Source organism: Octopus bimaculoides, chromosome 25 (assembly GCF_046866305.1).
Source record: "Octopus bimaculoides isolate indiv1 chromosome 25, ASM4686630v1, whole genome shotgun sequence".
Taxonomy (NCBI): Eukaryota; Metazoa; Mollusca; class Cephalopoda; order Octopoda; family Octopodidae; genus Octopus; species Octopus bimaculoides.
In genome coordinates this window covers 9,715,442-9,727,534 of record NC_142952.1, presented here as the reverse complement: position 1 = coordinate 9,727,534, position 12,093 = coordinate 9,715,442, and the positions used below count along the sequence as shown (strand labels likewise).

General features: G+C 40.4%; 2 protein-coding genes across 10 annotated transcripts in view; both read right to left on the bottom strand.

Annotated features, from left to right (window-relative positions):
* The window catches only part of LOC106881740 (unconventional myosin heavy chain 6), a 261,243-nt gene that overhangs the window by 145,324 nt on the left and 103,826 nt on the right, over positions 1-12,093 (bottom strand). The window lies entirely within an intron of this gene.
* The window catches only part of LOC106872470 (tonsoku-like protein), a 119,883-nt gene that overhangs the window by 88,857 nt on the left and 18,933 nt on the right, over positions 1-12,093 (bottom strand). For all 6 annotated transcript variants that reach the window (XM_089341732.1, XM_089341730.1, XM_089341735.1 and 3 more), the window contains exons 3-4: positions 10,032-10,412; positions 8,044-8,116 (exon numbers count right to left, since the gene is read on the bottom strand). In XM_089341732.1, coding sequence (XP_089197858.1) covers positions 8,044-8,116; positions 10,032-10,412 — 454 coding nt within the window. The remainder of the gene's footprint in view (positions 1-8,043; positions 8,117-10,031; positions 10,413-12,093) is intronic.

Below are 12,093 nucleotides of genomic sequence, written 5' to 3'. Positions count from 1 at the left end.
GATTCAGTTCTGCTAATCCATTGCCATAGCTTTGCACCTATTTTAATCCACTACAAAAGAATAAACAACTACGTTAACTAAGGTGGGATCTGAACTCAGAACACAAAGAATCAGAATAAACACTACAAGGTATTCTATTTTGCACTCTAACAAACTCACCAATTCGACATCATACATCACAATACACACACATGCACAAACACATGCATTTCTTTCTCTTCATGGTTGTTGCATGGGTGCCAGTCGTCAAATTTAACTGGATTTCGATTTCACTTGCCTCAACAGGTCTTTGCAAGTGGAAGTTTAGTGTTCAATTCAACTATATATATATATTAATTTATAATTATATAAAAAAAAATTATATTAAAAGGTATCTAGAAATAGACAGCAAATGGCTCTAAAAACCACATTTGGCATCTATTTCTAGCGTATTGGTGGAGTTTATCCGCACTCTTTAATATAATTATATTATATAATTATGAATTAGTTTAAAATGTTACCTGCATGGGTTTTTTTCACACTGGCCACTTGATAAAATCATTGAACTGATTTTATTCTTAATTTTATTTTGTGTGTGTATATATGTGTGGATATCATCATCATCATCATCATATATATTTGTCACCAGTTAAGGTAATTGAGGCTCTTATCAAGGGATAGCACATGGCCTCAATTCCTACAGAAATCAGCTGCCTTGGCTTTCCAACTAGACTGGAAAAAATTGGTCAGAAAGCCAAAACAACTTAATAGAGAAAGCCATCAAAGAGATAAGCACGACAGCTGAAAACACCTCAAGGTGTCTGTAGTTGATAAGAGACCAGAAGTGGAACCCTTCCATAGATGAATACTAATTCAGTCCTCACTGCCCCACTTAGGCAAGGCATACTGGTTAAGGGGTGAAATGTTTGTGACCCCTGAGATATCTGCTGATGATACAGATCCAGTTTCCAACATTGTAATAGATTCAAAAGAACTTGCAATTCCTGTGAGTAGTTCTTACAGTTTCTGACATATCATCATCCTCATCATCATTTAGCATCTGCTTTCCATGCTGGCATGGGTTAGACCAGGGGTTTTCAAACTGTGGTCCGCAAGGACAAGACAGGGGGTCCGTGGACAGCAAATACTTTTTATGGGCAATTTGATTTTATATGTTTTTTAATCGAAATCTTTTAATTGACAATAAACCTATTTGTTAAATACTGTTAAATAAATAAATGTAAAAATATATGTTTATTTTAAGCAAATATTTTTGTATAAATTTCATAAGCGTTTATAAGGGGGTCCCTAAGGTAAAGCCTGAAATATAAAGGGGTCCGCAAGTCAAAAAGTTTGAAATCCCCTGGGTTAGACAATTTGACTGGAACTGGTAAACCAGAGAGCTGTACCAAGTCCCAGTCTAATCTGACATGGTTTCTACGGCTGGATGCCCTTCCTAACGCCAACCACTCCTAGAGTGTATTGAGTGCCTTTTACATGTTTTTATGTGTCACCAGTACAGGTGCCAGTTACGTGACACCTGCATCAGCCATGAATATGATTTTATTTGGCTTGACGAATCTTTTCAAGCACAGCATATTGCTAAACATCTTGATCACTTGTCATCAAACCTGTGAGGCCCAACATTCAAAGATCATGCTTCACCACCTTGTCCCATGTCTTCCTGAGTCTACCTCTTCCACAGGTGTTTCCTCCACAGTTAGAGATAATATTGCAAGTTTTACATAAGTCTTAATGAAAAATAGTTTCAAACAATGTTCCTCAGCATAAAGATAAATTGCTAATTAAAACTGCTTTCCACAGTTAAAGGTAATGAAATTTTGAATGGATATATCTGAATTTTATAATAAAAGAGTTAATGATGACAAAGTTATTTTACTAAATCTTCATTATTTTCGAAATTAATTGAAACAAACGCAGAGTATATCAACATAAATTCCTGACTGATTTTTTCCAATCTAATTGGAAAGTCATGGCAGCTGACTAAAATAACTGTGGTTCATAGACATGAACCTGACATCAAAATCATGATATAGATAGAGATAAAGTTTGTTGACATAGATGAAAGTGGAACAAATAACTGTCACCAATGTAGACAATTAGACTTTTTTTAAAATTGTATACAACTGAGAGATAAAAATCACCCCCAATCTGGTTTATGACCAGATAAAACTTACTGTCAGTTACAAACTTGACACATTCTATAATGTTAAGTCTCAATGGTAATTAACAAGATCAAAGCATCAATCAACAATTACAGGGATTCTCTTCAGTAAATCTTAAAAAAATTAAAACTGGTAAATTCTTAATAGTATAGTCGTGTATGAAAGAGAAGCGGAGTACAATATGGCAATGTTTATCTTTTATTGTTCACTTCCATTACATCCTCTGCCATCATCCCATTTTCTTTACCGTTATTCCTTCTTCCATCTCTCTTTCTCTTTTTTCCCCTTCATACTGCCTTAGTAAATTCTGAGAAAAGCATGCAATTTTGTTGGACATATCCAGGAAACTAGAGTTAAAATCTTAAATTTTCTTCACTCATGTGGCTTCTATACAACCTCCTTACCAACAACCATCAAGTAGCAGTCAATAACTCTTTCTCTCCCTCTTCCATTACCCGCCTATTTATCACCCTTTCACTCTGGTTCTCTTATCCCACACTCTACTGTCCATTCTAACTATATGTGTCCAACAGGTATTGCTCTAATAGCCTGGATGACATCAGGACAAGTACCTCTCTCACCCTCTCTTTATTAAATGTCCCATCTGGTGCCATGAGGATAACATTAATTTATCACGGACAACCTTTTGCCCATTTGCCTTAACATCCACAACAAGGGCTGATATAGTGTAGAAGGCACACTCTTAGCCTTGGTAATCTATCTAGAAGAACCATCTATCCATTTGTTATTACACTCTAACAAGGCCTTCTGCTAATAAACTAGGTACAATATAGAGATAATACAAGGCCCTCTCTATGAAACTCCCTAATATATCACATGGTGCCAAAGAGATATCAACACAATCCAGCTGCACTTATGACACTTAGAGCCAGCCATCTTCACTATAACCTGAACACAGCATCGAAGAGGATAATAGGTTGCTACTCTATACAACCCATACTAGCATGGGAAAGTGGAAATAAAAGGTGCAGGAGTGGCTGTGTGGTAAGTAGCTTGCTTACCAAGCACATGGTTCTGGGTTCATTCCCACTGCATGGCACCTTGAGCAAGTGTCTTCTACTATAGCCTCGGGCCGACCAAAGCCTTGTGAGTGGATTTGGTAGACGGAAACTGAAAGAAGCCCGTCGTATATATGTATATATATATATATATATATATATATATATATATGTATGTATGTATGTGTATATGTTTGTGCCTCCAACATCGCTTGACAACCGATGCTGGTGTGTTTATGTCCCCGTAACTTAGCGATTCAGCAAAAGAGACCAATAGAATAAGTACTAGGCTTACAAAGAATAAGTCCTGGGGTTCGATTTGCTCGACTAAAGGCGGTGCTCCAGTATGGCCGCAGTCAAATGACTGAAACAAGTAAAAGAGTATGTGACTAAGATTCTTCTGCATATGTATGTGGCCTACCATCAATATTCAGCTGTAAAACAAATAATGGCTGGGGGTGGATGTTTGTGAGATGCCTTCAACACTGAAATAAAAACAGGTCAAACTTTATTTTATCAAGTGAACTACAGGATTATAGGGTTTATTTTTTGGGGTTTTTTTTTTATTCTAGAAACTTTCTAACAAAAATTACAAAATAACTTTCACAGATTGCGTTTACCTTTTATTTTTTATTTGTTTCACTCATTGGACCGCACCCATGCTGGGGCACAACCCTCAGGGGTTTAAGTGAACCAAATCGACCCCAGTACTTATATTTTAACTCTGGTACTTATTCTATCAGTTTTTTTTTTTTTTTTTTTTACTGAACCACTAAGTTATGGGGGCATAAACAAACCAATCCTAGTTATCAAGAAGAGGTGGTGGAGGTGCAGAAAAACACACACACACGCATGTGTGTGTGTGTGTGTGCGTGTGTGTTCTTCCTTCTACTACTAAACTTCTTCTCAATTCCTTAAACCCTTTCTTATCCTTCAAATCCCCCCCACTCTCTTCATCTCACTCAAGACTTTGCTTCTCCTCATTCCATTAATCTATTCTTCTTCCTCCTAACACTACTACCCCTACCAATTCGTGGCCACATATGAATTACACATGGTCCTGAATTCCTTATCACATGCAGCAAGTTTCTTTCCACCCACCCCCACTTAGAGGATGCAAAATTCTGCTGACTTTCATTAATTTCTAACTTTGCAACTTTTCCCTCAAGAGTTTGTTGTTGTTGGCACTCCGTCACTTACGACGCCGAGGGTTCCAGTTGATCCGATCAACGGAACAGCCTGCTCGTGAAATTAACGTGCAAGTGGCTGAGCACTCCACAGACACGTGTACCCTTAACGTAGTTCTCAGGGATATTCAGCGTGACACAAAGTGTGACAAGATTGACCCTTTGAATTACAGGCACAACAGAAACAGGAAGTAAGAGTGAGAGAAAGTTGTGGTGAAAGAGTACAGCAGGGTTCGCCACCATCCCCTGCCGGAGCCTCGTGGAGCTTTAGATGTTTTCGCTCAATAAACACTCACAACGCCCGGTCTGGGAATCGAAACCGCGATCCTATGACTGCAAGTCCACTGCCCTAACCACTGGGCCATTGCGCCTCCACCCTTCAAGAGTATCTGTGTTCAAAACATTGAATCTTTTCTACTCCTCCTGACAAATTCATTGTAGTTTTCTTATTGATTTTACTACAACTTCAACTACACACACACAATTTCCATCTACCAAATCCACCGACAAGGCTTTACTTGACCCAGGGTTATAGTAGAAGATATTAGCCCATGGTGTTGAGCAGTGGGAGTAAACCTAAGATCACATGGCTGGGAAGCAAGCTTCTCAACCACACAGCCATGCCTGGAGCAATGGTTATCAGTAGATAACTGTCTCTGCCATGTTATAACCCTTTTAGCAGTTAGGTTATCTGGGCAGCTAAACTATATCAAGATTAACATCAACCAACATTTCACCAAGCTACTTACAATTCAGAAATTACGTAAATACTCTCCTAAATTGCTATACAAGGCTACACTATTCACCTCCGCCAAGTGGTTAAAGTGTTGCAGTCAATCTAAAATTGTGGTTTTAGTTATTTTAGAAACTTTCTGACAAAAATTACAACTTTCACAGATAACTTTTACCATTGATCTTTTACCTGTTTCACTCATTGGACTGCAGCCATACTGGGACACCACCTTCAAGGGTTTGGTCAACCCTTCAGGTTATAAAAGAGCAGAAGAGACTGAGATTACAACACTCTCCATTGTACAGGATACTGGTCTATTGCAGGATTAACTTCCCAGTTATTACTGGAACACATTTACAGCAGAGTGGACTGGGTAACATGAAACGAAGTTTGTTCAACACAATACATTACCTCGTCCAGGAATCGAAACCAATTTTAGGTTTGTCAGTACAACACTCTAACCACTTGGTGGGCTGAATTGAGCAGCCCTACATAACACTTTGAGGCAATATTTAGATCATTTCTGAATAGTAAGTAGGTTAGTGAAATGTTGGTTACTATTAATCATGATATAGTTTCATCCCCAGATAAGTTTTACTTAATGTTAAAAACAAAGTTTACAAAGAGGAAAATGTAATTTTATATTTTTACTGACTGATTTGTTTGCATTGGAAAAATGAATTTAGGACATTGCAAACTGGCCCAGTTGTTAACCCAGTTGACTAACACAGAGCTTACAAGATTATGTCTTGTTTCTTTTGCTGAATTGCTAAGTTACAAGGACATAAAAGAAAAATATTAAAAAAAAAAAACAATACTGGTTGTCAAGCAGTGGGTGGGGGGGGGGACAAACACAGACATACACACAATATTGCTTATTAACTTCCTCCTTCCTGAACCACTTCTTTCCCTCTCACCCCACCCTCCATCAACCACATCTTCACCCGCTTTCAACACTCACTATATCCACCTCTACCTCAATCTCTAACCAGCTCCTCCCACATTCTAATAAAATCACCCACCCTCTCCTTCTTCCCTGATCCAGTCTATATTCTCCTTTATACTCACCTTTTTTTTGCATTGTGAGTAAGCTCTAGGACACCCCGTCACCACCATCTTTATCTCCTTTCCAAATGACTCTCACACACCCTCACATAATGCAGATTGGGCCATGTCTCCACTATAGGAGGCGCAATGGCCCAGTGGTTAGGGCAGCGGACTCAAGGTCATAAGATCGCAGTTTCGATTTCCAGACCGGCCATTGTGAGTGTTTATTGAGCAAAAACACCTAAAGCTCCAAGAGGCTCTGGCAGGGGATGGTGGCGAACCCTGCTGTACTCTTGCACCACAACTATCTCTCACTCTTACTTCCTGTTTCTGTTGTGCCTGTAATTTAAAGGGTCAGCCTTGTCATGCTCTGTGTCACGCTGAATATCCCCGAGAACTACGTTAAGGGTACACGTGTCTGTGGAGTGCTCAGCCACTTGCACGTTAATTTCACGAACAGGCTGTTCCGTTGATCGGATCAACTGGAACCCTCAACATCGTAAGCGATGGAGTGCCAACAACAACAAACTCCTCTATAGCAAAACACTTGTGCTTGCCCCTCTATCATACTTTAGCCTTCAACACCTGTGAAAAAAACCATCTCCCCCTTTCTCAAATACACTCCCACTCAGACACAAAGCTTTTTCCCTTTTCCTTTCTTTACTTTGTTTTACAACTAACTCAGCAACCTTGCTAGTGCCTGTGTCATGAGAAAAAGCACCCAGTACACACTGTAAAATGGTTGACACTAGGAAGGGCATCCAGCTGTAGAAACCATGCCAGTATAGAAAAGTGAGACTGAAACCAAGATCATATGGTTGGGAAACAAGCTTCTCAACCACACAGCCATGCCTGCACCTATTTTTGTATATATAAATAAGGCCAAAAGGGTAAAACCCGCTTCAGTCATAAATGACAATGGAATTGCACCCTGAAAGTTCCCCTCCAAGGCAAAGCCTCTCCTCTCCGTGCCACCGATGTTATCCAAGTGAAAGGCTGATACAGCTTGACATCAGTGACACCGCAACTCATTTCTACAGCTGAGTGAATTGGAGCAACATGAAATAAAGTGTCTTGCTCAAGAACACAACACGCAGCCCAGCCTGGCCAACAAACTCACTACCTCATGATTATGAGTCTGGTGCTCTAACCACTGAGCCATGCACCTTCACTTTTATATATATATATACATATCATCATCATCGTTTAACATCTGCTTTCCATGCTAGCATGGGTTGGACGTTTTGACTGAGGACTGGTGAACCAGATGGCTACACTAGGCTCCAATCTGATTTGGCAGAGTTTATATATATATATATATATATATATATATATATACATATACTGGCACATAAAATACACCATTTTGAGCGTGGCCGTTGCCAGTACCGCCTGACTGGCCCTCGTGCGGGTGACACGTAAAAGCACCCACTACACTCTCTGAGTGGTTGGCGTTAGGAAGGGCATCTAGCTGTAGAAACTCTGCCAAATCAGATTAGAGCCTGGTGTAGCCATCCGGTTTCACCAGTCCTCAGTCAAATCGTCCAACCCATGCTAGCATGGAAAGCGGACGTTAAATGATGAATGATACTCACTTTATTATTCCTAGACATAAACTTGTATCTTACAATTAGAGTTTTTGTTGAAGCTACTATCCTTGACACCATTTCTTTCCACCTCTTCTTTAGATGAGTTAACAGAAGTTGTATGCGGTTAGTTGCCTTGCTAGAAATATCAACCAAATTTCCCTTAAATCACATCACAGAGATTGTAGCAGCAATAATGATGAGGAGGAGGGGGATGGATGGATGGATGTGGGAGGAGGAGATAAAGGGAACAGAAAAGAAAAGACAAAAGAATGAAATGATGCAAGAATTGACAGGGCAACTTACCGAGCTATTGATATGCACCGTTCCATATAATTCTTGAATTCCTGGAAATTGTTTCGGCCAGTCTGTACGACTCCTGTAAGGCACAAGATATACAAATGATGTTACTGAGAATGGGAAGAAGTGGTAGGACTATCAGAAAGGCAAATATAGCACATCACCTCATTCTATGTTCAAATTTCATCTTTTGAGGATTGAAATAGAACCCTCAAAACAGAACCAGTAATACACAAGGGAACACTAGTGGAAGACTGAGTTGATAAGAGATATCTGCCAAGTAACTGAAGGGGGTTAAGGTTTTATAAGCAGTTCAACTACAGGTGTTATCTTGTATCCTTGTTCAAGACTCAAAATAGCTTGGTACATCTGGCCGCAAGAAGGTACCACAAGGCAGAATTTTTGTATGCATCATCTTGTAATGCACCAGAACACATCATCAATGATGTTTCCTGGAGTTGTTGGGAGTTTTGAGTCTTTCAACAATCAGACACCCTCACCCAAGTGACGCAGCCACCGTTGGTCAAGTCCCAGGTGATATATAGTTAATACTACCCATGGTAGCACACCTCCTGATCCACAGCCACTCTGAGACAACCTCTGCTGCCTCCATAGTCAAGTTAATGGCCCCTGTGATGCTTGGCATGTTATAGACTCGGCATGAGAACCGACCTGCAAACCCTCTGCATCCCACCTCAATAATCCATCTTTCATGACACTCATTGTTTTGGTGTAACTCCACCAGCTCAGCATATATTTCACTCATTTCCTTTCTTCTATCTCCAAAATCCAGTCCTTCCAAGGAATGGAGGGCGAGTTCTAACAGAACCACCTGTTTGGATAATACAGTTATATATTTAAGAGATGAGGAATTATTTACATTATTTACATTTGACGGATATTTGTCCTCATCTTGTTTGTTGTTAACACAACGTTTCAGCTGATATACCCTCCAGCCTTCGTCAGGTGTCTAGTAGCTACTAACCCCAAGATTCCGAGTTCGATTCACGGCAGCGACCTGATTAATAATAGTAATAATAATAATATAATAATAGTAACATCGTTAGGAATGAGAACCCAGGTTCGAAATTTCCCCAAGACACCTGACGAAGGCTGGAGGGTATATCAGCCGAAACGTTGTGTTAACAACAAACAAGATGAGGACAAATATCCGTCAAATGTAAATAATGTAAATAATGCACCTGTTTGGATGTTTTTAAGATCAGCTCAGTAAGCAGAAGAAGCACTGTGGAATTGGTGAGTGCTTCCATAGTTTGTAGTACCAAGTTCAATACTTGCCAATGACTGACCTCTATAGTTCTTTGTTGAATAATACCGTTTCTATCCAAGAAGAGTTGCTTTAACAAAATGTGAAATTTGAATGACCTAAGCCAGTTAATAAAAAAAAAAAAAATGCTCATTTTTGCATAACTTTCAGTAAAGCCCTTGGAAAGAGATCTTTCAAATCATACCTACCATCTTGAGAAAAAAAAGGATTCATTTGAGAATACAGACCCAGATACATTATATCTGGATGTTATATCTGCTGGAGTTGGGTAGACATAAGGTCATACAATAACTGGAAAACTTCTGCGTGGTTGTGTGACCAGCAAGAAATAGCAGCCAAATCTCCCTTAAATTATATGCTACCACCCTCATAAAAAAGACTCTATATATGATATACTCCTGGCACCATGTAAGAAGCACCTGTACTGACACCACATAAGCACCCAAGCTGGCGTCACATAAAAAGCACCAATGCTGGCGTCACATAAAAAGTGTCCAGTACACAATAAGATGATTGGCATTAGGAAGGGCATCCAGCTGTAGAAACCGTGACAGAACAGCTCCTGTCAAACCATCCAACCTCTGCCAGCATGGAAAACAGATGTTCAATGACGATGATGATGATGATAAAGTAGACGATTTCTAAACAAAGATGGAATCACATAGTAAACAACAACAACAAAAGTACAAACACAGAAAAGACTTACCCATATTCAGGAAGAGCCGTGCCTTCATCGTCATGTACTCCTTATGGCTGAGATCCTTTTTCATGCTTTCACAGAGTTCCAGAGCATGTATAAATGCATCTTCGGCTTTGGAATACGCTGTCTGCCCTTCATCTGTTTCAGCCTGAAAGAGGTAAGTCCGTCCAATTGTGGCCCAAGCTCTTTGTTCTTCAACGGTGTTCTTCATGCTACGTGCCAGTGACAGATAACGTTTCTGAAGTTGAACTGCTTTGTTGAAGTCACCCAGATCACAGTAGCATTCACTGAGCATGCGACATGCAATAGCTGCACCTAAGGAGTCGTTATATGTCTCACAGATGGACAGGTCTTGGTTATATTCCTCAATAGCTTCTTTGAAGAAACCTATATGTGTATATATATTTATATATATAAGTATATGCATATATATTAAACACACATACATATAAATATATATACTTTTATCTTATAACTTGTTTGAATCATTTGACTGCGGTCATGCTGGAACATCGCTTTTAGTCAAACAAATCGACCGCAGGACTTATTCATTCTAAGCCTAGTACCTATTCTATTGGCCTCTTTGCCGAACTGCTAAGTTACAAGGATGTAAATACACCAAGTGATGGTAGGGGTACAAACAGACAAATAGGTGCATATATATATATATATATACTATCAGAACTAGAGGAGAAGTTTAAGGTGTGGAAGCAAGGACTAGAATCGAAGGGCCTTAGAGTCAACCTAGCAAAAACCAAAATCCTAATAAGTAGGAAGGTAGATAAAACACAAACCCCTTCAGGTAGATGGCCCTGCTCAGTATGCAGTAAAGGAGTAGGTAGTAACTCTATAAGATGTACCCAGTGCAAGCTATGGACACATAAGAGGTGCAGCAATATCAAAGGCAGATTAACTACAAAGTTAGTCTTTGTATGTGGCAGATGTTCAGGTGCAATAAACACTGTAAACAAACAAGGAACAACTTCTATCTCATTCCAGGGAGAAAAACTAGAGGTAGTTGATAGCTTCCGCTATCTGGGTGACCAAGTTAGTAGTGGGGGTGGGTGCGCTGAAAGTGTAACTGCTAGAATAAGAATAGCCTGGGCCAAATTTAGAGAGCTCTTACCTCTGCTGGCGACAAAAGGACTCTCACTCAGGGTAAAAGGCAGACTGTATGACGCATGTGTACGAACAACCATGCTACATGGCAGTGAAACATGGGCTGTGACTGCTGAGGACATTCGTAAGCTCGCAAGGAATGAAGCCAGTATGCTCCGCTGGATGTGTAATGTAAATGTGCATACGCGTCAGAGTGTAAGTATCTTGAGAGAAAAGCTGAACATAAGAAGCGTCAGTAGTGGTGTGCAAGAGAGACGATTGCGCTGGTTTGGACATGTGGTGAGAATGAATGAGGATAGCTGCGTGAAAAAGTGCCACTCCCTAACAGTTGAGGGAACCCGTGGAAGAGGTAGGCCCAGGAAGACCTGGGCTGAGGTGGTGAGGCAAGAACTTCGAACATTGGGCCTCACCGAGGCGATGACTACTGACCGAGAACTTTGGAAATGTGCTGTGCGTGAGAAGACCCGGCAAGCCAAGTGAGATCGTTGCCAGTGCCCCTGGACTGGCTCTTGTGCGGGTGGTACATAAGATGTACCATCCTGAGCGTGACCGTTGCCAGTACCGCCTGACTGGCCTTGTAGGGTTTTCGAGCGAGATCGTTGCCAGTGCCCCTGGACTGGCTCTTGTGCGGGTGGCACATAAAAGACACCATTTCGAGCGTGGCCGTTTTCGTGCGGGTGACACGTAAAAGCACCCACTACACTCTCTGAGTGGTTGGCGTTAGGAAGGGCATCCAGCTGTAGAAACTCTGCCAAATTAGATTGGAGCCTGGTGTAGCCATCCGGTTGCACCAGTCCTCAGTCAAATCGTCCAACCCATGCTAGCATGGAAAGTGGACGTTAAACGATAATGATGATGATGATGATATATATATATATATATATACATTTATATACGACGGGCCTCTTTCAGTTTCTTATTTCTTTACTGCCCCCAGGGGGCTACACAC